This window comes from Scardinius erythrophthalmus (genome assembly GCF_964197995.2).
Source record: "Scardinius erythrophthalmus genome assembly, chromosome: 6".
NCBI lineage: Eukaryota > Metazoa > Chordata > Actinopteri > Cypriniformes > Leuciscidae > Scardinius > Scardinius erythrophthalmus.
Genome location: NC_138226.1, coordinates 15,231,433 through 15,257,716, shown reverse-complemented (window position 1 = coordinate 15,257,716; position 26,284 = coordinate 15,231,433). Strand labels below are relative to the sequence as shown.

The following is a 26,284-nucleotide window of genomic DNA, read 5'->3' as shown; positions in this document are numbered from 1 at the left end:
GAAAATTATTAAAATTGAAAAACATTTGCACCTTAAGGACTACTGCCCTGTTTTTCTTTTAATAATTCCTCATTAAAAAATACCATTCAAGCAGCACGTTTTTAATAATTGCTGTCTGTTGTTCTATATGGGCAGTGGAAATATTTTTTTTGGGGGGGGGGGGGGAAATAGCTCATAGCAAAAAAGAACTATGAACTAGTTCATTTTTGGAACTGTGAACTTAGTTCAAAATTTTGAAGTATGAACTATGAACTGAACTAGTTCATTTTAAAATATGTGAACTGAACTTTGAAATAGTTCATGTAGAAAGTGAACTCCCAACACTGCATGACTGACCATGTGTCTGACATATGACCAGATATGAACATGGGCTGTGATGACTCCAATAAATGAAACAAACATGACATGAGATTCAGACATTTTATCTACACATTCTGTCTGTTTATATGAACTTAAATTCTTGATTAGAAGCTTAATTAAGTGTATTAAAACAATTCGAAATATTTTTAATCGATTAGCTACGCCTGATCACGAGAGGCGCGATCATAACACCACACGAATTTTCTGAATCGACTAAGCGGGTCTGATCAAGTCGCCGAACATCACAAGGGTGGAATTAACTGAAAATGTCTTTTGGTTAAATGCATTAAGGATTAATGACATCTCTGAACAGCTGACATTGACATGGTGTAAAAAACGACGGCACAGGTACGTCTAAGATTTATGCTATGCTATGATACATGTAGCAGCTATGCTGTTATTAGTTTATCAGACAGCTAACGTTAGCTTTGCTAACTTTACCGGGGGCCTTTGATAAATGTAAACAGGAAATTTGACGGTGTTGTCCGAAAATAATTGTGTGTGTTAAATATATTTTGTATATATTAAGTAAAATAAGCAAAGCTGATGTGTGTGAATTATAAGCCTGGCAAATTAAATGAATGAAATACTATCCGATAACAGCATCTACAGCAGCATCACAGCTTAAATGTGACACATCTCAGTATTCATCTGTATTTATTCGCTCTGTAGCTTTCTATTATGTGTCGGCATGTTCGCTAATGTACATTTTCCAATGCTCTAAACCTATTTATAGTTATTCTCGTCCACTTCACACATGATTTTTGGTTTGAGTTTTCTAAAACAATAACACTCTTCCTGCCGTGTTTGTAATAGTAATGTACATATACGTAGGGTTAACGCTCTGCAGCAGTCGTAAAGTTAGCTCAAGGTATTTGATAAAAGTATAATAAACGCCACGGAATGCGAACTTGTCCTACTATGGCGAAGGCTTGACTCCTGAATGACGCCTTCGCGTGCTGTCGGAAATTTCCTACTTCCCACTTCTTCTGACGTCGTGGTTACGAGCTTATCGTATTCAAATTTTGCCTTGAGAGGCTATTCATGTCCTTTTTTTTTGTTTTGTTTTTTATACATGAAACAAGGCCTATTTACGATAATTCCGATAGCACGTGAAGGCAGCATTTGTACACTTACCTGATTGCGTGAAAGGCAGACGTTAGTATGTTGGCATTAGTGAGGTGGGCAGTTAGTTGATTGAATGTTGTTACCGCTAACGTCAGTATGAAATAATTAGTATTAATGAGTAGGCCTTCGCCATAGTACAATTCTCAGGGAATCACATGACATATTAAAACTCATGATTTCGTTTTCCGGCCTTTTTGAGCCATTACTCTATACACATCACTTGGTCACATACAGTTACTTTAAAGTGGCGATCCTGTTTTTGAAATTAGTGGATAATAGATGATAAATGATGTAATGATTAGCTATTATTTTCTCACTGACATGCCTAGAAGAATCATTTTATAAATCTTAATTGACTGAGTGTTTGAACTGATAACACATTGTCCTGAAATCCTATTGTTATAAGGTCAACTTCTCTTAGTCTTCATTGTGAATTATTATTATTGTTATTTTTTTGTCAAGTCTGTAGTCAGCAATCCTTTGTAATCACATGTCCTCATTTACAGTGTTTTTAAAGTGAGGTTAACATTATATAGTTCACATGACTGACTTCCCCATAAACTTGTGCTTTAACCTAGTTGCTTTGACATCAGAGAGGTTTTGTCTAGAATGCATTGCGGATTCATCATTCATAAAGACATCAATAGCATGAAACAGCAGCATTTTATCAAACGTACACGTACCTCTTAATCAAAATTGTGCATAATTTCTTTCTGTGGGGTTATTTAAGGATATTTGTGAAGTTAATTATTTTTGCAACATATTCAGAATGTAATAATAAATAGTAAGAAGGAGAAATTCTAAATAAAATACTATGGCATCATTTTATGTTTGAAACCTTTCATATAAACAAAATGTATAAATATAAGTAGTATTAAAGCTGTTGAGACCGTTGAAAAACTTTTGTCCGACAATTTGTAAAATTTCAAATGTCAGGGTGGCGCAACTGGTCTTTTATTTATTATGAATTGACAAAGTAATAACAGTAAGCGACTAAGTGTGATAATGCAGCATCCAGAGGACCCCAATTGACCGTTCGCAAAAGGTCAATTGATCCTTGTGGCAGAGATAAAAGGTTTATAGATCTCTTTTAAATACTGATAAAAGTAGCTACTTTTTAAGTATGGGTTGGTACACTTTATATGTCAGATACAAACTAGGAAACCTGCTATTGTATTTAAAAAAATCTACGTATAAACTTGCCATAGGCAAAAGTTCACACAGGCAAGTAGAAACCCATTTGATGTAAAATTAGTTGCAAAAGTCAACAATGTCCCTAGGCCTATATGAAAAAAAAAAAAGAATGGAAAAAAAAAAGTTTACGATAAATAAATAATACATTTAAGCTAAGGTTATCTATTATTATTATTTTTTTAAATTATTGTTCTAAGTTAAAGATGTTTTACACTGTCAAATATTTTCATGATATTTTTTTTTAAATAATTTTAGATGCCACTATCATATCAAGTAAAAAAAATATATAAAGTTAAATGCGCACTTAATATAAAGTGGGACTGAGAAGCACGACAGGGAGCGCATTAAAAATGATCTGACTGCAAGAGGAGCATATTTCATAAATGCATTTTTGACTTAAACTTCATGATTCTTTTTGTATCAATATAAAACATGACTTTGTTGTTATAAATGACAATTGATAGGGTAGGCCTATACTTACTCACGGAGACCGGCATGGACACCGGCGGTGCCCATATCATGATGGTGTCCGTGCTGGTGTCGTTGTGTTTCCTTTAATAGTAGATTTAATAAGTATCAATGTATAATTTATATTGTGAAGTCTATGTAGTGTTTTATTTTTATATTTGTTCATTTAATTTTTTTCTTGAATGCTTCTGTTAAATGCACCTACTGTAGCTGAAAAAATAAAGCACTGTTTATTTAATTAGTATATTATATGTTGTGTATATGTAATGTGTGTCTTTGTTCTTATCTTTTAATAACATAGAAAATAATGACAAAGATTTTTATCTTCGCCACTTTGGCCTTTTGTCTGCCATTCTTTTTAATTTTTATTTTGTTACCCTGTAAGGCTTTGTTTTTAAAATAGGGACATTAGTTTGGCTGTAATGCTCAGTCACTTGCAAAATAGTAAAACCAACATGAAAGAGAATCGCGATAAAATCGTAAATTGTGATTTTCCTGAAAAAAATCGTGATATATTTTTGCCTACCACATGACCAAAAAAAAAAAAAAAGTCAAAACATTTATTTAAACACTTTGAAATGTTATTTTAAACATGTTTAAACACATTGTTTTTGAATCAAAATATGCTTTACTTCAATTTTGAAAAGATAAAAAAAAAAACTTTTTGGAAACTTTATTTGTCCACCTCAGCATTTAAATATAATCAAATGTACATTAAATAAATGTATTTGGAATTGGTTTGGTTTGAATTGTCCCACAGGGGCAGTGACATGGCTGCCGAAGACAAGGCTGCGATGGACTGGAGCTCTGAGCCGGCACTCTCGCCCACCAGTCCCTCCCATCTAACGCACTTCAAACCCCTGACCCCCGAGCAGGACGAGCCGCCCCTGCGCTCCGCTTACAGCTCCTTCGTCAGTCTGTTCCGCTTCAACAAAGGTGAAACAGATTTATTTCTCGCCATTATGCCGTACTCAACATCTGCACCTGCATTTATTTTCTTTTTTAAAGTCTATAAATCATTCATTTGTTTTCAAAGTTTCACAGTTTGTTTTCTGTCATCAAACACTGATTTATGGCAAGACTTTGAGTGGGAAATGAGTATTGTGAACCATCACTTATTTGGAAGCTTCAAACAAGATGATTTTGGGTGTGTTGATTGCATTTAACAACGATAAACTCATCAAATGTGCAGAAATCTTAACGTTGTTTGTTTTCTGTCATCAAACACTGATTCATGGATATCCCCCTCCATTGCATTGCTTTATGCAATTATCTGAATGTAGTCCCTTTTAATGGATCGATAGCACTTATTTGGATGCATAGTATTTTGTATTCCTGATGGCTGTACACATCAAACCTTAACCGCAATCATTTTTATCTTTTGAGTAACTTTTGATTTCTGGAATAAAAGTTCAAGGTTATGTAGTAGTCATTCTGTTTTTATAAAGTACAGGATTCTTCTGGAAATTCCAGAATGGCAGAGCAGGGAATTGTATTGAAGAGTCACGTGACAGTGCTCGTGATGTGCCAAGAACACAGTGTGCAATCCACTCGACGACTTCTTTTACTCACATGTTGTTGTTGTTGTTTTTGTCCCTATGTATAGTATCAATTCTTGCAAGAAGCATTGCAGTACACGACTGAAAAAGGGAATTATTAAAATTAAGTTATAAAAGCATAGGAAATGTACTCCAAACTGTTCATAGGACTGACAGGAATAGATGATTGAATAAATGCTCTCTATTAAAGAAGTAGTACACCCTAAATTGAGGGGTAAAAACAAAAGCTCACTATGAAAAGATGATGTTCTCTAAAGAACACTTTAGAGTAGTGAAACTTTATACTGTATGTGTACTTAATTAAGAAAAGGAAGAAAATCGAACAGGTTTAGCAAAATTTAAGCCTTTATAAGTATGGAACACACAGATTCTCTTTTGCTCTGTTATAACGAAGTTGCATTTGTGTTGGACATTGTTATTTAATGATTATTTTTAGGTAATATATTCGATCATCAAGTCATTGGAGCTGAAGAAAAGTTTGATGTACTACAAAAGAGAAGTTTCTGGAATTCAAATTACATTTCTTTTAATATTAGTCTTGATTTACAGTTAATCAGTGTGATTATCTGTAAAACCTTAAATTCAAACTACATTTATAGTAATCAACTCTCTAACCTCTCCCTTTCATTCCTTTTAGAAAAAACAGGTGCAAACATTGCACCAGCAAAAAAGCTTACTAAGCTTGGTAAGTCTAGCTTTTTGTACAGAAATGAAAGTAAAGCAAGTAAATAAAAGTATAGAATTAATAAATTGGAAAAATGATTTCGGAATAAGAAAATGAAAAGAAGAAATGTCAACACAATGCAAATTCTTTCTTAAAATCAGACAATCACCACAAAATTTCTACCCAAATCCACCATTTCCTCATGAATCTCTACCTTCTGACCAAGCTTTTCTGTTGGTTTCAATCATTCAGAGGAAGGACGGCCTCCTTCAGTGACAGAGAAAAGTCAATCGGCTTCATCATCACCGCAGGGGCCACGGCACAACTGGTCAAGTCCTTCCCATTCCATACATGGCTCTGAAACCCACAGGAAACATCCGGAGCTTCTCCGAAGAACATCCACTGCCTCAGGTACACAATACAAAAACACAATTTTACATATACTTGCAACCATTTGTCTTTTAATCTGTCCACAAGTAACATCCAGGTTTTAGAATTGTTTACGTTACATCTTGATTTTGGGGTGAAATATTGACCCGGTCACATTCAGTAACCCTATTCTTCTATAGAAGACAATGCTAAAATCATGTGTTTTACTGTAGATAAAACTATCGTTCTGAATTCTTTAAAACTTGCTCTTTCTAGAGTTAGAAAAGGCAAGCCTATCATTGGTCTCTTTGATTGATGACTAGTCACTGCAGCGGCAGCCTGGTTCTCACAGGGTTTATCACTGAAGATAACAGTTGATTCAAAGGCTAGACTCTGACCTCAAATGATCCATGCCACTCTCAGGAGGGCCACTGGACATTCACTGTAAGTGAAAATTCAGGCAACAATTCAGGAAATCCATGAAATCTACCTAACGCTAAACCTGTAAAACTACATTCTGGAGTTATGGCAAGAATTTGAGTGGGAAATGAGTATTGTGAACCATCACTTATTTGGAAGCTTCAAACAAGATGATTTTGGGAGTGTTGATTGCATTTAACAACGATAAACTTATCACATGTGCAGAAATCTTTTAGGCTAAAGTTGTGTTTATGTTCCTTTCTGTTCACAGTGGAGTGGGAAGGTGAGGATTCTTTATTTTATTTCCCTGAAATGAATCCCTGAAATTATTATCTGTTTGAATTCATCAGCACTGGTTTGGAATATATGTGTATACTGTAAAAAAAGGATTTTCTTTTATCAGTATTTTCTTTTTTTTTTTGAGGAAAAAATCTTTGTCCTTGAGAATCAAATATACAAAGGCTATGTCTTTAATTAGGTGTATTTTTCTTACCACTGTGGCTTTGTAAAAAATACCAAAATAGCTAAACTACTAGCCAATTAAGTCAAGGTAAACTTGTTTTATCTGAAACCAAGTCTTAGAATCTTATCTTACTCTCAAGTAAATGTATCTTGTTTTAATGATATTTAGATGTGATTACTGGAAAATAATACAAAGATACTGATTAAGAAAATAGTTTTTGCAGTGTATAGTTTTAAATGAACCACATTTGTTGCATGTGAAAGGGTGTGCCGAATTGACTGCCTGAAGTTCTTGCTCGACACCTTTGGTGCTGTGAACTGAACATTTAGTGGTTGATCTTAGTAATTTCATATTCATGAGAGTCATAATCCCACAAAAACGAATACTCTCTGGCCTATGCCGGCTTACATAAGGAATTGCATTTCAATAAGCATTGATGGGATCAAGAGTGCTGGTGGATATTTCACTGAAAGCTTTGGCTTTGAATGAGCATGTGTGCCATGTATTTTCACCTGCATATTGTACTTTAGAGTAGGTTTAACATCTTAATTTGTACATTACTGGTGCTTGTACATTACTGGTGCTTGTGTGTTTCTTTGCATTTATAGAGGGTCGACGGAAATCAGAAGCCCCTCTGGGCAACCACGATCCCCGAACTGCTGTCCAGTTACGCACAGCCCTCAAGAGACTCAAGGAGATCATGGAGGGGAAAAGTCAGGTATTGATTTCCAGTGAACTAAGTGGGAAAATTGCTATACAAATGAGTCAAAGCTTATTGACAAAAGAGTCAATGATTCAGATGTGAAAGGAATCCACTACAGAGTACAACAGTGTTGTTTTGTTGTTGTTGCAGTTGGATGTAAGAGATGTGAATCATGTCTTTATGTTCCAGGACAGTGATCTGAAACAGTACTGGATGCCGGACAGCCAGTGTAAAGAGTGCTACGACTGCAATGAGAAGTTCACAACCTTCCGCCGGCGTCACCATTGTCGACTCTGTGGCCAAATCTTCTGCAGCCGATGCTGCAACCAGGAAATTCCTGGCAAGTTCATGGGCTACACGGGTGAGTGTTGTTGGGGTGTTTGTTTTGGGGAGCGAGGGTCTCGTTCTGACCGCTGGTTTGTGGACGTAGCCTCTTTAAAGAGGCTTTCGACAAGGAGACGAGCAGCTATGTCAGATTAAGAGTAAGAGCACCTCTAGCATGCTGCATGTGTTTGCAGTGGTTTTTTGGCCTTTGATTTAAATGGGTTGTAGTGTGAATTTTGAACTTTGTGGACTAACTGGTGTGATTCTGAAAAAGGTAAGAATTTGTCTGTGCACTTTGACCTTTTTTGGAGGAATCAGTACTTAAAAAGCCTCATTATTAAAAGGGCACGTGGCAGCTTGCTAGCATCTGCATCTCCAACACTCGTAACACAGTTCAGTGGCTATGACAATTTCCATAGGGACCGCACGAAGTCAGTCCAACGTAACGTTGATCGTGACTGACTGAATGGGAACGTTTGGGTTACTAGTGTAACCCTCGGTCCCTGAAAGAGGGAACAGAGACGTTACGTTCTCCTGCCACAGCCCTGAACCACCACTGAACGGTCGAGATCCCTGTCTCGGCTCCTCCGCAAAACATGAATGAAGTGAGTAATGCCGTTCAAATTTATACCTGTATGTACAGGTAGGTGTGACTCGGCATGCAAATCTCACTGGCCGATGTCCATTGGCTCGTTTTGTTACCACTTGGAGGTGATTTGGGCTCCCAAGTGAGACCCCATGACATCAGTCCGACGTAACGTCTTCGTTCCCTCATACAGGGAACGTGGGGTTTACATTAGTAACGCAGAGTCCTAGACGTTTTTATTTTTTGTTTTATCAATATTTTGAATTAGCTTTTATTTTTACATTTTGAATTTTCATGTTAATTTTTAGTCATTTCATTATGTGCTTTTGACATTTTATTAGTTTAAAAAAAATATTGGTTAATAATATTAAATTTAAGTTTAATTTATTTTTATTTTGGTTTTAGTTAGTTTTACTGTTTATTTATTTCCAGTTAATAATTTCAGTGCCTTAACCTAAACTTATTTCAGTTATTGACAGGGCAACATTTCTAATTTACCTTTAGTTTATGTTTTTCAACAAATATTTTATAATTTATTTTATTTCAGCTTATTTTAATTAAGTTTTAATTAAATTTTATTTACTTTTAGCGATAATAACCTTGGTTGGTTCTCTAACTTCTCATTTGGTTTCATATCCCCCCCACCCCTACTGCAGGTGATTTACGGGCGTGTACGTACTGTCGTAAGATAGCGTTGAGCTACGCTCACTCAGCTGACTCAAGTTCCATCGGAGAAGATCTCAGCGCCCTGTCAGATTCGGCCCTCTCCGTGTGTGTGCTGGAACCCACCGAACCACGCACACCTGTGGGGGGCCGCAAAGCTAGCCGGAACATCTTCCTGGAAGAGGACCTGGCTTGGCAAAGGTGAAAACTACAGAAAAGGGACGAGGCATAAAGACATATCACTATCTATTCCATTGTTCCTGCTCACTTTACCTTATCCCTATGGTGTTTCTCTGCTCTGTTTTAACACTGCTTTCTTACCATACTCATTGCTCTCGCTGTTTATCTCTTTCACATGAGGATTGTAGGAGGATTGGCCCTCCCAGGTCCATCTAATCAAGTATCCGCCTGATGATTTATGATTCATCTAAAGCATAGAAGCAAATTGGTAGTTAACAAATAACATGGGATGTACAAAGAAAAGTGAACCTTAAGATGTTGTTTCTTTGAAGTCTTCTTTAAAAATTGTTTGCCGTTGAAATCATTTTAAATGGAGTAAAGCATGTTTCTGGGTAAATCTCATGAAACCTGTCAAGAACATGTCTGGGGTTATGTTTCACGTTAAAAAACAAAAAAGAGAATAATACATTGTATTGTCCTTAAAGCCTTTGTTTAGGACCAGGAAGATATTTTGCATTGAGACATTATAATCATATCAATTAAGCTAGGGAACAATTTTCATTACTTTGATGTAATAAACATTTTAGTCTTTCATTTATGATTGAGTTGATTTAATAATTGAGAAAGTCATTAAGAATAATTGGAATAAAAAAAAAGTAAACTATTTATTGCGTAATTGTCATGAAAGTAATTTTACCATGCAAAAAAACCTAACTGTCCCAAAAGGCTTCATTTTCTTCATCCAAAATATAATTTCTTTTTTATTTTTGGAGTGAAATATGAACTGGACATGTTTTGTGGGATTCACTTTGCTAGCGTCTTCAAATAATTTGGACTTGCAGACAGTTTTTAGACAGTGTGCATTGTTATTCAAAATAAAGTTCTGAGCAAAGTCACACCTCCTTGCTGTTTGTGTCCCCTACTGTAACCAATGTTTACTCTTATATGAACCATGTTACTCCTAAAAAGCTTCTAGGAGTTCCCCCACCCCCCGACATAGCAAATTACATAAAACATAGTCACAGGACTATTATGATGCAAATGAACTTCAACCCTCTCTGCTCGCCTTTATTTAATCAGCTGGCTCCTTCTGTGTTGTGTGTCTGTCACAATGCTCATCTTTTCTCCTTTCTCTTTCCATGCATAGAAAAAATTCCATTGGGATGAGGAAGAAGTGAGTTTTAGTGTTACTTTTGTTTTGCATGACCTAGAGAAGACATGCTGCTGCTCTTGAGTGTGACTATGTTTCATGCAAAGCTTGACTGTCATTTATTTACATAGTGTTTCAAAGGGAAACGATTGAGATGTTCCTGACGTTCATTTGCGTGTATGTGTGTGATAACTCTAGTCATCAAGAATCTCAGAACAGTGGTCTCAGTTCCAGACTTACAGCAGTCCAAGAGGATATGGGCAAGTCACCGGCCAGGAAGAGGTGATTGTGGTGTATTTTGGCCAAAGATTCTTTACTCATTTCAATGCTTAGGTTTACAGACTATAAATACAATGTTATCCATTTATTGCTTGTGTTAAGGTCAGCTAGTGTGACCAACCTGTCTTTGGACCGTTCTGGCTCAGTCATGGTTCCTGCCTATGAGAGTTCAGTTAGTCCACAGAACAGCCGGGCCGTATCCAAGACCGATCACAACGAAGAGGAGCGAAAGATCCTTCTGGTACGAACTTGTCTTTCACAGATTCCTCCTCAACTTTCCTTAACTTTTGCATTGTTATATTATGTGTTATATATGTTGTTATATAATTATAATGGCTGATTATCTTATAGGATTCTTCTCAACTTAAAGATCTATGGAAGAAGATTTGCCACAACAGTACAGGGATGGAGTTTCAGGACCATCGGTATTGGCTGCGTACTTACCCCAACTGCATTGTCGGTAAAGAGTTGGTCAACTGGCTCTTACGAAACGGCACTATTTCAACTAGGTAAGAACTTAGTTCATTACATCTTCAGGTGTGGTCAGACATTAAAATATTAATTTAAGCTATAACAGTGTTTTGTTATAGTTCTTCTGAGTCAAGAAACATTTATTTATATAGTGCTTTATACAATACAGATTGTTTCAAAGCAGCTTCACATTCATACACAGTGAAATAACTTGTATAACATGTTAATGTTGTTAAATTTTCAATTATTCCGACACAGGGCTCAGGCCATAGCTATTGGGCAGGCTTTGGTAGATGGACGCTGGCTTGACTGTGTAACCCATCATGATCAGATCTTCCGTGATGAATATGCCCTATATCGCCCTCTTCAGGTTAGTATAAGTATAAATATGTGCCATAATGATGTTAAAGGCACAATATGAAATATATTTGCTTTAAAATATCCCAAAAAAACACTAGCACAGTGTTATATATTTTGTTCAGTTGTGTACTTGCATTATCCCAAATGTTTTCAACTATGTTTAAATCCAGAGAATTGGATTGGAGAATTGGAAACTGTTTGGATCCCTTTATCGACAGATAACTTAATCATTGTTATGGTCTTGTTTGAATCACGTTTTCTTGATTTACAGCGAGAAACATGTTTGTACCATACCTCAGAAACAACACTATTTTGGTCAAGTGGCTAACATAGCATAATCAGCATTTTCTCCACCATCTAATATATTTTATAATTTACTGCATGCTATTTAGCAACACAAAAGTCATCCCGCTTTTATAATATAATATTCTAATAACGATCTAGCTTATTGCAATGTGCAACAAGTGTCTCATACCAGTCACGAGCGAACGCACAGTAACGTTTTAACATAACTTTCAACACGCTCATATGTATTTATGATTGTTTTGCAGTGCTGCATTACCCCACAATTTTAATTCGTCAACCTGTTTCAGTAGTAATTCAGCACTCGTGGCTATTTCAGTAGAATGAGATAAAATATGCATGTATTTTTTGTGGAGGTGTCGATGACAACTTCCATGATTCCATGCTCATTCACAGTGTCATCATGCTATGCCTTTGTTATAGTTTTAAATAAGCAACCTTTAGCAGAGAAACTTACATACTGTCCCTATAAATTTAAGATAAGTATAAGTTTCTGTTGAAATTACATGACTAATATAACTGAGCAAGCTAGTTGCATGCAAACTGAAACTGAATTTTTGTAAATCTGATTTGGATTGTTTATTGTAATGAGCACTATACAAATAAAATGGAATTGGTTTGATTCCTTCTGTCATCATATTAGTAATGCGTTTGTTGACTTTCAGAGCACAGAGTTCTCAGAAACCCCCTCTCCAGACAGTGACAGTGTGAATTCTCTGGAGGGACACTCTGAACCGTCATGGTTTAAAGACATCAAGTTTGACGACAGTGACACTGAGCAGCTAGCAGATGAAAATGACTTTGTCACACCAAGTAAGTATCCCATGACTGCTGATATCCTATAGCAGTCATTATGTCTTTCCTTTACCAAATTGCTGGCTCCCTCTCACAATTTTCCAGACTCGGCCAGCCCCAGCAAAAGAACATCCGTCAGCAGTTTCCATTCTGCAGTGGACAGTGACTCAGCCGCCTCCATCAACTTAAACATGGAGCAGGACAATGTCAATTTCCACATCAAGAAGCAGGCCAAGTACCCCCATGTGCCTCCTTACCAAGCCGAGCAAAAAAGTATGGAGCCCCATGACCCGTTCACCCCAGAAACCGACATCCATGCACCAAGTGAGGAGAGGCGGAGAGGCCCATTGGCCATCCTGGTTTGCCTCTGTCTGCTTCAAAAGCAGCACTAACTCACTGGCTTTGTTCCAAACCCTAGTGAGCGGCCTCACTATATACTGTCTACATAGGCAGCAACCTTGTAAGGCTACAACCTAACGGCATAGAAACCTTATTGATGAATTGTCAGAGGCACAGCAGTTTAATATTCTGGGTCAAAGAGTAAAGTCTTGACTAATAATTCAAGTGCCCCTTAGGAAAAAAACTAAAAAATTATTTACAAAAAAATGTATAAGCACAAAACACATTTTAATTATTATAATAATTTTTATATATATTTTATATAAATTCATTTTTAATTGTTTTTTTTTACAAATGCTATCTCAGATTTAAAAAACAAAACAAAACAAAAACACATAGATCTCCACAATGCAGTCTGGGATTGCTTTATCCTAAAATAATCCATGTGCTACTGCCCCAGACCTAAGCTAAAACGAGGCATCTTATGAAACAGAATAATTTTACTGCATTATGTATGTGTCAGGCTTTTGCATCAGGAGCATTGTGGTGATGCCTGAAAATCCTATCTAGGTAGGCAGCTCACTAGGGTTTGGAACAGAACCAATGTCTTGCTGATCTGAGACCCACCACTCAATACTAGTCTGACCCTCCAAATTATAATTAACAATTGAAGTAACAGCCCTGACTATAGCATACAGTCCTGCATGACTGATTTGTTCCTTCCCAACCTCACATTATTTCCTTTCCCAGTCCAACATTTCAAATGAACGCATTTCCAGTTTGTCACACTACCTCAAAAGCATGGCTTGCTGCTTATGTCATGCATGCCTCACAGTTACAAAGCAGTAACACTGACTTCCACTTCCTCAAAAAGACTTGTTGAAACTAATTCATTGTCATGTACTAGACTGAGGCATCGCCTTATTGCAACATTTAAATCCATATAATCCAACTTGTCTTCCGATGTCCACTCTTGACTGTCCTGTCTCACATACACTCTCTCTCTCTACATCAGTGGAAGTCCTGCTCTCTGAAGATGGAGGTCAGCATATATCCATCAGTGATGCCTTCATTAAAGGTAATTGTTTTTTGCATCTTTTATTGCAGCGTTACAATACTTCCATTCAAAAGTTTAGAATCACTAAGACAGGTTTTTGAAAGCTTAAAGTTTAATTTAAACGCCAATAAAAGAGTATTATGAATAGATGAATCAAAGTTTGAGCTGTTGTGGGAATCATAAGGTTCCATCATAAAAACAGCTATGGGAAGTGCAACAGAAAGCATGGGATGAAACTGCAACTAATTTTCTTCTTAAACTGACTGCTTAGAAGGCATAAGTTCTGCACAGATGTCATTTAACAGAGAGTTTGAAGAACATCATTAGATAGAAAAAGCCATTTGTTATTATGAATGTCTTTACTGCATTTTTACCAATTTAATGCATCCTTAATTTCTTTCAAAAACAGTGTAGTGTACATGAACTCTTGTCTTGCCTATGCTGATGGATTTCTCCTCTGTAGAGTCTTTGTTTAATCGGAGGGTTGAGGAGAAAGCTAAAGAAATGCTCTTCACTCCTCTCGGCTGGCATCACAGCTCCTTGGACCAGCTGCGGGAAGAGAATGGGGAAAAGAAAGCGATGGAGCGTTTACTGTAAGATTTTAAAAAATATATATAATGTACATTTTTTCCAACATATAAGATGTTATTTTTAAGTTGGTAACTTGTATTCATAAACAATTAGGAGCAAAATACTTCACTGCTGTACTTTTATCAACATGTAAAGTATTAATATATATGTTAAATACTAAATATAAACAAGTGTCTAATGTGTGGTCACACACGCATCACATAAAAATCACATGTAAATGAGTCCAGGGACTTTTGGAAGCACACATCATGATTAATACTTCCTCTTCAGGTCTGCTAATCACAGCCACATGATGGCGCTTCTGCAGCAGCTGCTCTACAGCGAATCACTGTCTCTCTCCTGGCGTGACATCATCGTACCTGTGGTGAGGCAGGTGGTGCAGACGGTGCGACCGGATGTGCGCAGCTGTGATGATGACATGGATATCCGTCAGTTTGTCCACATCAAAAAAGTGAGGAACACAAGTGGATGCAAAATCAATGAATCTAGTTTTGCCAGTTAAATTTGTCTAATACTAGATATTTTGTAGATCCCAGGGGGAAAGAAGTTTGACTCTGCTGTAGTGAATGGCTTCGTTTGCACAAAGAATATTGCACACAAAAAGGTTTGTATTGATTCAACATTATGCCACAGAGGAGGCCATGTGATATTTGCGCTAACAGTGTTGGGAATTTCTCAACAGATGAACCCTTACATCAAAAACCCCAAGATACTTCTCCTCAAATGCTCCATTGAGTATCTGTACAGAGAAGAGACCAAGTTCACCTGCATTGACCCAATTGTGTTGCAGGTGATGCTTGAAATGTGATTTCAAGACTTTTTATCTCCAGACAATATGCTAAAAATACAAGAATCTGAAAAACCATTTCATTTACAATTTGCTTTTTTACAGGAGCATGAGTTTCTGAAGAACTATGTTCAGAGGATTGCTGATGTCCGACCAAACCTAGTGTTGGTGGAGAAGACTGTGTCCCGTATCGCTCAGGACATGCTACTGGAGCACGGCATTAGCCTTGTGATTAATGTCAAACCTGTTAGTACCGTCTTTAAGGCATTGTTTAAACGTTATTTCCACATTGAACATTAATAATGAGTTGTGAAGAGTTATTTTGGTCTAGTTTGGGGAAGTAATAGCTCTCTTTAATCGCCACAGCAAGTCTTGGATCGTGTAAGTCGAATGACTCAGGGAGATTTAGTCATTTCAATGGATCAACTCCTTACGAAACCTCGTCTGGGTACCTGCCACAAGTTTTACCTGCATTCCTTCCAGCTGCCAAATGGTGAGTCTCTATCTCTATCTCTATTTATGATGTATGTCACTGTTTATGTTATTAATGAGCTTTAACTCGCTTCTCATTTTACTAAAAGTTGTTCCCTTTAGGGATGCAATAAGTACCATATAGGCTATTCATTTATCAGTATCTGTTTCTTTGACATCATCTAACACTCACTAAAAGCTAATCTTTAAAAACACTAATAATTTAATAACAATGTTCAGTGTAATATTTAACAAATCTGAAAATGAACATCCCTTTTTCACACTACAATATAATGTTGTGATGCTTACATTCATGTCTTGATAAGGACAGTTGTGATCAGAATTATGATTTTCACCAAATTAGTTTTATTTATATTTTTCTGGCATATTTTTGTTTTTTTATTGGTAATTTTCAAAAAGCTTTGTAAAGTTAACTTGCTCCCTCTGTTTACAGATGAATTTAAGACCCTGATGTTTTTTGAGGGCTGTCCTCCTCAGCTGGGCTGCACTATTAAGCTCCGCGGTGCCTCAGAGTATGAACTGGCACGGGTGAAAGAAATCATCATTTTTATGGTGTGTGTGGCGTACCACTTACAGCTAGAGATCTCTTTCCTCATGGATGAGTTTGCAATGCCTCCCAGCCTGGCTGAGAGTTCCTCCTTCCCATGTCTGCTGGAAAGCACCACTTTGGAGGAAGAGGAGGAGACTGGTGGAGAAAAGGAGAGCCAAGATAATGATGGGTCCACGCTGGGGGACGTTAGCCTCACGCTTCTTCCAGAAGCAGACTTTGAGCCAGGACTTCAGGAGATTATCAAACTCCACAGTAGAGAGACTTCCATCTCAGAATCTTCCTATAAAGATGGAGAAAGCCCCAGAATAAATAAAAATGGTTCAGTTGCTTCCTTCTCTGGAGGAGAGGAAGACATTATAAAGACCTCCACACCCCTTTCCTCCTTCTCTTCCAGCTTTCCCCAGCTGGTGTCACCACCTTTCCTGAATTCAGACCTGAAAGAGATGTCACAGGAAGTAGACAAGGGGCCAGTTGAGGAGGAGAAGAACAAAGAGCTGGAGGAGCATCTGGTCCATCAGGACAGCACAAGCTCTGAGACCTCCCTTCCACCAGCCCGGCTCTTCAGGGATCCCTTACAGGACGACACAGGCCTGTTTGTGACCGAGCATGTAGCTTCCTCAGATGACCGCCTCAAGTCCATCTCAGCTTTATTTAAACAGGAGCTAAAAGACATTATCCTGTGCATTTCACCTTTTATTACATTTCGGGAGCCGTTTTTGCTCACGGGGGCTGGACTGCGTTGTCCTAGCCGGGATTATTTTCCGGAACAGGTTTACCTCTCACCTCTATTAAATAAGGACTCGAAAGAGCTGGACGGACGCCGCAAGCGGCAGCTGCTGAAAGAGTCTAGCCCGAGTTCTGGCAGCCTGACAAACGGTACTGTGTCGCATCAACGGACCATCCAGATTTTGCCCTGTCACAAACTCACGAGTGCCCGTATAGCAGACCAGCTTGGCAGCAGTCAGAATCTGGCACGCATGCTGGCTGACTACCGTGCCCAGGGAGGACGCATTCGGCAAAGAGAAGGAATGCAATTTCGTGAAGCCCCACCCCCAACAAAGGCACCAATAAAGGCAGATAGTGAAGATGATAAAGGGGCGGCAGGACCGAGTGAGATGACATGGGCTACAAAGGTGGGTTTCACATCAGCTATTATGTTTATTATTTTACTTTATTCCACATTCTGAATAGTGTGAGGCACTTTGCATGATTAGGGCCCAAAACTTGAAATTTTAAACTGTTTTTGGTCAGTGAAAGGAGATGCTTAACCGTAGGAAAAAGTCAAGGTCAAAGTAATTATTATATAAGCTGTATTATCTCTTAATTTTATGAGTTTTTATGTTTTTGTAACTTGTTTCCAAAAGTTAGAACCCTGATTTATTAATTAATTTATTTATACTTGGATACAAATAACAGAAAGTGTAGTTAAAATTAATTAGCTACTCATTAGGGGCCAGCTAGGTATCCACTATATATTGCAGAAAAATATTTGTTTTCTAAAAAAAATGTTTAAACAAATAAATTGTTACTTTTTTGTAGTGAGAGAAAATCATTCTGTAATGTCATTGCATGCGAAATGTGGGGCTTACATTAGTTAATGATTAAAAAAGATTTTTTTTTAATTGTTTCAGTTGGACTGTTTAAATCCAATCAACCATCAAAGGCTCTGTGTGCTGTTCAGTAGCTCATCAGCACAATCTAATAATGCTCCAAACCCCTGCGTCAGTCCATGGTAAACTCTCAGTACACTTACATTATTATCATATTAATTCAATATGTATTAACATTAACATGACAGAGTGATGTTACTGACTGTGTTCTGAATGTGTAAAAGTTAATGTCTAGGTTTTTTTAATGTATCTGCTCTCTATTTACAGGATTGTAACAATGGAGTTTTATGGCAAGAATGACTTGACTCTTGGTGTATTTCTGGAGAGATACTGTTTTAGGTAATTTATTAATTCACATTAATTCATTTATTTTTGTCATTCCTAGGGTTGTCACACAATAACAAAATGTGTCAGTGCAGAAGTTCTGATACTACAACAAAAAATGAACACACCTTTATTTGAATGTGGCATTATAATATTTTTGTATTTATTTCTAATTTTGTTTTTATATGGGTGTAATTCAGACCCTCTTACCAGTGCCCCAGCATGTACTGTGAGACCCCCATGGTGCACCACATCCGGCGCTTTGTGCACGGTAGCGGCTGTGTCCAGATTGTTCTGAAAGAGCTGGACTCGCCTGTACCTGGATATCAGCACACGATCCTCAACTACTCTTGGTGCCGTGTCTGTAAACAGGTAAATGGGAGACTTAGAATTGTATTGTTTTTTTTAAACAGAACTAAAGTAAGCTATTTTGTGCTTCAGTATGTTTCATTAGAATTGTTACCCATTTTGTTTCAGGTGACTCCTGTGGTCCCTTTGTCTAATGACTCCTGGTCCATGTCCTTCGCCAAGTATCTAGAGCTCCGTTTCTATGGTCACCAGTACACCCGTCGGGCCAACGCCGAGCCTTGTGGCCACTCCATCCATAAAGATTATCACCAGTACTTTTCCTACAACCAGATGGTGGCTTCCTTCAGGTGTGCATCTTCACAGTATAGATCTCATATCTTTGAATATGCAGAATGACTACCTGAGTACATTTTTTATGAACTTTGTAATCCAAATGTGTTTGTACTCTTCTGTCTCCTGTAGCTACATCTCAGTGAGACTACTAGAGATCTGTCTGCCGTCTCCAAAGATCATCATCAGGAACCAGGGACCCTCTAAAGCCAACTTGCAGCAGGATCTCAAAGACTTCTCCCAGAAGTAAGATTCCCCATCTCTCACCCAGCCTCATCAACCTCCTCCGGATGTCAGCTAAATGAATCGTTTCTCCATCGTTTGTAGGGTGGCTCAGGTGTACCTGGCCATAGATGACCGTCTCACCTCTTTAAAAACGGACACTTTCAGCAAGACCAGAGAGGAAAAAATGGAGGACATGTTTGCACAGAAAGATGTAGATTTCTTTTCATGACTTTACTTATTTCATCCAAAGTATTAACCAATGTCCAGTTACTTTAAATGAATATTCTTCTGTCTTAGATGGAGGAATCCGAGCTTCGCGGTTGGATAGAGAAGCTACAAGTGCGTCTGCAGACCAGTGCAAAGGACTCGCCACAACAACTACAAGCTGTTCTGGAGTCAGTGGTGGTCAAAAAGCAGGGCTTGTGTGAGACCTTGCAATCTTGGAACAACAGGTGAGGACTACAGTCATTCAGCCATAGAGATGGAGACGAAACATCTGCCATCAGAAAAACAGAACTGATGTTTTATCTCATCTTCAGGCTTCAGGACTTGTTCCAGCAAGAGAAAGGCAGAAAGCGTCTATCTGTTCCTCCCAGTCCTGGCAGACACAGACAAGCTACATCAGATGAGAGCAAGGTCAGTCATTTATTTAGCAAATAATGTATTAATCACCAGGTAGTTTATCAGTATTTTTTAATTTAGCATGTTAAAACCCTCTCTGAGAAGTTGCCTCTCTAATTGTATCCCCTTTAAAGCATCTGCATTCTGTACAAAAAATAATAAAGCAAAAAAAATGTAAAATCCATTAAAAATCCATTACCCAATTACTATCTATCTAGGGATCTAGGGCTGGTAACCAAAAGGTAGTGGGTTCGAACCTTATGCTTAAGTTAGCCATCTCCTGGACTTGAAATCAAAAGCATCTACATACTTTGTTTGTTGTTTTTGATTCATAGACTAGTGCTTTGGAGTCCTCTCCTCGTAACTCATCCCAAATGGATGGAGAGAAAGGTGAGTTCATTGGTCCTTTATTCATCTTAAAATAGTTCTTCTTGATTGTTCCGCACAGTCGACTCACAAACTTTTCTCACAGAGGACCGTCATCTCAACACATTTCCGTCAGGTTCAGGGTCTTCATCGTTACTACAGTTACCGTCTCCGGCTGATCAAGCTTCAGATGTCATTACGAGCGGACCATCTTTTCCTGATCAGGACTCTGTCAGCATTCCAGAGGGTAAACTTACTTTGAACACTTCCTTGTGTTTGAAATCACACACAAACATCCCACCTGATTTTCTCTCTCTCTTCATCTCTCTACTTCTTTTTTTTGTTTAGACATGTTTGATGGACACTTACTTGGATCCAATGACAGTCAAGTAAAGGAAAAGTCCACCATGAAAACCATCCTGGCCAACCTGTTACCGGGCAACAGCTACAATCCCGTCCCTTTCCCTTTGTAAGGCTGTTGGTATATTATGGATGCTAAAAGGCAAACCAATGCTCTTCTCAATCTAATAAAGGTCTTTCTTTTTTTCTGGTATGTTAGTGACCCAGACAAGCACTATTTGATGTATGAACATGAGAGAGTTCCTATAGCAGTGTGTGAGCGAGAACCCAGCTCCATCATTGCTTTTGCACTCAGGTACAGCTTTTGTACACTTATAACTATTAACACTTAGTATTCTTATATCTAAAAAAAAAAAAAACCTTGCTACATGTACTGTGCTGGACTAACTGGGAATAGTAACAGCACTTGCATATTGTTGCCCTATTGTTGGTTTGATCTCTTCTATTGTTCTCCATATTTGTAAGTCGCTTTGGATAGAAGCATCTGCTAAATGGTTAAATGTGAAATCTAAATAACTAAAAATGAGATATGGATATTTTTAAGCCTTTTGATGCATCTCAATATTTATGTAATTGCTCAGAAATGGCTTAAATTAATATTGTATATATTTTTTTTAATTATTTCTTTAAATTTTGTATGATATATTTTTTTGTTCATTTGGAGGAACCATTGTTTTAACTAAACAGCCATTTTTGCCAAGTAGATCCTGTAAATCAATGGTGTTAACCAGCTCACTGAAGCAGACTTGCTTCCAGATTTCTGAAAATTAATCAAACTTCTCAGTAGTATCAGCATTTTAAATGAGACACTATTAAAATATTGTGTTAATGTTCTTGTACTCACAAATTGTGAAGCTGGCCTACTGGCGTGGATGTAAAGTCATGTTAAATCCATTGTGATATTTATGATATTGATTCATTTTAATTTTGTCAACAAATAATATTAAATACTTTGTAAATATTCAATGTATAGCTGAAACGTCACTGCAGTTTTGTTTCACTGATTGTACCCTGGTGTTTCTTAAACATTATCCTAATTCTTCTATTCCCATCATCCAGCTGTAAAGAATATAAAACTGCCCTTGAAGAGCTTACAAAGACTACAACGAAAAGCGGAGGTGACGACACATCTCAGGCCATGAGGTACATAAATCACTCATTCCCCTTATTTGCTGTATTTTCTCAGTGTACATTGGTTAAACAGCAAGCTAATTTCTTCTTCTTTTTTTGCAATCTATAGTGCTGGAGAGAGTAGAGCAAAGAACAGCCCAGCCAAACCTAGCGACAGCAGCATGTCACAGCTGAACCGCAGTAGCATTGATGCTGACCCACTCAGTAAGACAAACCACAGTTTAACAAATTCTAGCCCAGGGTTAGAAAATAACGACTGTCTGATGGCCAGCGTGGAAGACGCTCTGGACAGTAGACGGAACTGTCACTTGCTGGATCGGGCTAATGCTGCATTTTTAAGCCTGGTTAATTTAAGTATTCAAGCGCAGGAATACGTGAAAGAGAACTCTATTTAATGCTTGCTGTGAGAAAGCTTTATGCGCGCCCACATTACGAAGCATGTGCCCAGAAATAATTGCAATTATTTTATATTTGATTATTCAATTTCTGTACCGGAAAATTATTGTTAGACCAACCTGAAAAACATGAAAAGCTCTGTTTATTTCATTTGTATGTTTGTTCTATTGTATTTATCTTTGCTATTGCGCATAATTAGATTATTTGTTCTTATTTTATTACTAACAGTTTACTTGTCTTTAACAATATTTGGAATTTACATGAGTTAGGCAAGTAGTTTGTGGTGTCATAACCTTATTTATTAATGATTTATTAAGGCCTATTTTATTTCATTACTTTTTTTTGGTTGGGATAGTGAAAATTTTGGCTAGGCAAGTAAAAATTTGAACCAGTGGCCGAACCGGGCCAGTAGAAGAAAAAACTTAGTGTTGAGCTCTTTAGCCACTTACAAATAGCATGTAATGTATCATTTTCTCTATGTAATATGGAATTGCTTATGAGACTAAATGTTTATGGGATCTCTTTTGCAGAGGATCCTGAAAGTGGAGACAAACTGAAGAAGCAGACCGGAAACCCACACATTGAGCTGCGTAAGTATCAGTCTCAAATGGCAGGTGAAAACATTCCTTATATTTAGGTCAATATTATTGAGCCCTCCGACAGTAAATAATTGTGCATCACACAAACTAAGAAAAATTTATGCTTTTTTTGGATCTCACGTTTCATGTAGTGTGTAAAATAGTTGTTTGTGAATGTAAAAGGTCTGCAAAGTGCTCTGAAAAAAGTTATTCAGACTGATTGTGAACTGCCTGTTCAGACTTTGGTGTTTATTGGCTGAAATTCAGATTTGGATATGGGCGTTTCATTTTTTTGACGTGCTGTAACAATCTCAAAAAATTGGGCCATCTGACCAATCAGAGGAGGGGTTTAGAGAGACCGGATCCTTGATCGAATGGTTTCAGACACTGTGAGAAAATAGGTGATGCTACAGTGTATATTATAAGAAAATGTAAGTGTAAACCTATTGTAGGAGACCTCCAAAACAAAATTAGGAAACTTTAAAATATCATAATAGGGACACTTTAATGTTTTCACAGATTTGATTTATAAATAAATTATCTGTTTAATTATAATAATAATAATTGGTATAAATATAAATAAGAACATAATTAATATTAAATCTGAAAATGATGCTTTTGATGCAGAGTTCTCAGATGCCAATGCCAAGTTTTACTGCCGGATCTACTACGCCGAAGAGTTTCATAAGATGCGGGAAGAGATTATGGAGAGCTCAGAGGATGAATTTGTGCGGTCGCTCTCCCACTGTGTCAACTGGCAGGCTCGTGGCGGGAAGTCCGGTGCAGTTTTCTACGCCACTGAAGGTGCGACTTGATCTAAGGGTGCAATTTACTGATTATTATTTTTTTTTTTCATGAAGGCAGTTGTCGTAAGTGAAGACTTGTTGGATGTATTTAGCTAAAGTTGCTGTTTCTCCTCAGATGATCGTTTTATTTTGAAGCAGATGCCCAGATTAGAGGTCCAGTCTTTCTTAGACTTTGCACCCCACTACTTTACTTACATCACAGGATCAGTTCAGCAAAAGGTAAGCATATACTGTACGTACCTGTATATACAGTATAGGTCTTGTCATAGCTCTGTATGAGGCAGCATTTTTCGGCCCGTTTTAGGTTTTTCTTTCTAAACTCATTGTTTTTGCATCTGTTTTACAGCGGCCCACAGCACTTGCTAAGATTCTGGGAGTGTACCGTATCGGCTACAAGAATTCTCAGAACAACACAGAGAAGAAACTGGACCTGTTGGTGATGGAAAACCTTTTTTATGGGAGAAAGATGGCACAGGTATATTAATTTAAAGAAAAAAACCTTTAAGACTTTAAATCTGCAGCTTATAACTGATTTGATTTGAAAAACTGTGTCATGTTTTTATGCTCACATTTACGGTCCACTTAACTGTTTTTGTGCAGGTGTTTGACCTGAAGGGATCCCTGAGGAACAGGAATGTGAAGACGGATCAGGGAAAGGAGAGCTGTGAGGTGGTGCTCCTAGATGAGAATCTTTTGAAACTGGTGCATGACAATCCCCTTTATATTCGCTCCCACTGCAAGGCCATACTGCGTGCTGCCATCCTCAGCGACGCCCACTTCCTGTCCAGCCACCTCATCATTGATTATTCCTTACTGGTGGGCCGTGATGATGCCACGGATGAGCTAGTCGTGGGGATCATAGGTGAGAAAATGTTATGTTATTGTAAAATCCAAGTTTTTTTTTTTTTTTATGGTTGTTAAAACACTAAAACACTTGTTTATTTGAAGATTATATCCGGACTTTCACATGGGATAAAAAGCTGGAGATGGTGGTCAAATCTACTGGGATTCTTGGAGGTCAAGGTACAGTTATGCTGTTAAAAAAAAAAAGATATCTGATAATCTCAGAAGAAGCTAAAACTCTTACATGTGTTATCATCTTTCAATCCTGACAGGTAAAATGCCCACGGTGGTGTCACCAGAGCTGTACCGATCACGTTTCTGTGAGGCCATGGACAAATACTTCCTCATGGTCCCTGATCACTGGACGGGTCTTGGGCTGAACTGCTGATTGGGCAAGAAGAGAACGTTACAGTTGGAAATGGATATGCTGCTCTCTTATGTACTTTGCAGTGATTCATTGGAAAGGTGAACCCTCCATTATCTGTGTCTGAAGATGGGTGAAACTGAACCTCTCTTTTTATGCTGTGTACAGTTTGACCAAAACTGACGTGCCAAGACCCAGGTCCTGAAGATCCACGGAAGAGACTGAACTGAAATGGCATAACTTGTTGAACCCTGATTTGCAGTAGTGTTTGTTTATAACCTATTAATCTGAACTGTGGACGATGTAAAATTTTATAAATGTACAGAGATGTATAATTAAAGATTATTAATACTGATAAAAGTGTCAGCCTTGTGTCACTGTCAAGGTTTGTATCTCTATGAGGATTCTGAGATGTTTCTTCAAACCTAAAAAAAACCCCAAAGATATTAGAGGTACAGTATTTTTAGGTACAAGATTTCTCAAATATTTGCTTTCTCAGTAAAGCATATCTGTACGTTGCTGACTACATGTGCATTTGTTAACCACTATGCTACACATATATTGATATTATTGGTTTTAATGGGGTTTGAGATGACTGTGAAGGCTTCAGTAATCAACAGTTCTTGAACCTAAACATCTTTGACCCTCTTCCACTGACACTTCAGACGGGGTTCAAGAGCTACAAACACACTGTGTTTTCTGTGAAAACTTCAATAGACTTTAGAAATGTTCATGTCTTCAAAGGAGCTGTAGAAGCAACTTAGGTTTACTTGATTATTTATACATAATTTTTAGAAAAATCATGTTAAAATTAGATGATACCAGGCTTTTTATTTGTTCAACCATCAGTGCTCACGACCGCCCACATCGGAATGACTTCATGTTGTTGTTTACATAAATGCATGCCAAATGCATTACCAGCACAATGATATAGGGAAAAAAAACATTTAACACACAAGGTAAAACCTAAAACAGACACTGAATACAAAACGTTGCGCTTTTCTAAGCGTGTAAAATGGATAACTATATTGTATGGCGGAATACCATAGCAAGTGCTTGGAAGCACTTCGACTTCGGCGCAGTAATATCTTCACTAGAGGGAGCGGGGGCCGGTGAGAGGATTTTTCACGAGTGAAGATATTACTGCGCCGAAGTCGAAGTGCTTCCAAGCACTTGCTATGGTATTCCGCCATACAATATAGTTATCCATTTTACACGCTTAGAAAAGCGCAACGTTTTGTTTTGTGTCACCGTCCTAGGTCGAGTTACACTACGAGAGTAACTGTATTTAAATAGGGAAAACGTGGAGGTGTTTGGTAGCTTCTCTGCTTGGCCCACATTAAATGAACTGGGCTAAACTAAGTGCTAACAAAGTTTCGCCGCAAGACAGAGCGATTTAGTGCACGCACTGAGACGAGAGAGGTATGTATCAACTCGTCTTAGTTAAGGGAATAACATAGTTTAATACGAAAAAACGGTGGAGTATCCCTTTAAGCACACTGACTAATCGCGGCCTCGTTTACACTGTCAGTGAAAGGTGACCCAATTCCGATTTTTTGCTCATATGTGACACAGATCGGATGTGTTCTATGAAACAGGAAAATGCATGCATTCGGATATTTCGAGATTGGTTTCAGGGCTCGTTCATTTGTGGAAATAAATCAGATATAAATCAGATATGTGCCAATGCGATTGTCGTAAACAGGCAGATCGGATTTTATGAGGCCGTGTTGCCAGATGTACGATAATTATCGTATTTGTACGAT

General features: G+C 37.7%; 2 protein-coding genes across 9 annotated transcripts in view; one reads left to right on the top strand and one right to left on the bottom strand.

Moving 5' to 3' along the window:
• Window positions 1–1,575, bottom strand: part of fgf14 (fibroblast growth factor 14) — a gene marked incomplete at its 5' end in the record, with an annotated part of 151,611 nt that extends 150,036 nt beyond the window's left edge. Inside the window, one exon of the mRNA XM_081367951.1 lies at window positions 1,498–1,575. The remainder of the gene's footprint in view (window positions 1–1,497) is intronic.
• pikfyve (phosphoinositide kinase, FYVE finger containing) lies at window positions 569–24,883 on the top strand. Of its 8 annotated transcripts, XM_081367938.1 has the most exons (44): window positions 584–708; window positions 3,911–4,086; window positions 5,347–5,394; window positions 5,626–5,784; window positions 6,434–6,445; window positions 7,234–7,343; window positions 7,518–7,689; window positions 8,895–9,102; window positions 10,229–10,255; window positions 10,430–10,513; window positions 10,613–10,751; window positions 10,862–11,019; window positions 11,240–11,351; window positions 12,310–12,457; window positions 12,545–12,763; window positions 13,794–13,856; window positions 14,299–14,428; window positions 14,697–14,877; window positions 14,956–15,030; window positions 15,109–15,216; window positions 15,319–15,459; window positions 15,580–15,706; window positions 16,139–17,388; window positions 17,887–17,987; window positions 18,133–18,204; window positions 18,390–18,561; window positions 18,667–18,845; window positions 18,961–19,074; window positions 19,156–19,264; window positions 19,351–19,505; window positions 19,593–19,689; window positions 20,010–20,064; window positions 20,147–20,287; window positions 20,389–20,509; window positions 20,600–20,695; window positions 21,460–21,543; window positions 21,641–21,735; window positions 22,458–22,517; window positions 23,133–23,309; window positions 23,427–23,530; window positions 23,658–23,786; window positions 23,912–24,173; window positions 24,260–24,334; window positions 24,427–24,883. In XM_081367938.1, exons 2-44 carry the CDS (start codon window positions 3,921–3,923, stop codon window positions 24,540–24,542), a joined length of 6,351 nt encoding a protein of 2,116 aa, XP_081224064.1. In that variant the 5' UTR covers window positions 584–708; window positions 3,911–3,920; the 3' UTR covers window positions 24,543–24,883. The 8 variants fall into 8 exon arrangements, with proteins under 8 accessions (XP_081224070.1, XP_081224071.1, XP_081224065.1 ...); XM_081367939.1 differs by lacking the exon at window positions 6,434–6,445 and having other exon boundaries at window positions 581–708; window positions 12,545–12,712; XM_081367943.1 differs by lacking the exon at window positions 5,347–5,394 and having other exon boundaries at window positions 12,545–12,712.
• Window positions 24,884–26,284: the final 1,401 nt, after the last annotated feature.

Coding starts and splice junctions, on each gene's coding strand:
- pikfyve (XM_081367938.1), top strand. CDS start 3,921: ATGGCTGCCGAAGACAAGGCTGCGATGGACTGGAGCTCTGAGCCGGCA. Junction 18,562..18,666: donor GGTGCCGTGTCTGTAAACAG/GTAAATGGGAGA, acceptor ATTTTGTTTCAG/GTGACTCCTGTGGTCCCTTT. Junction 21,736..22,457: donor CATTGATGCTGACCCACTCA/GTAAGACAAACC, acceptor TCTCTTTTGCAG/AGGATCCTGAAAGTGGAGAC.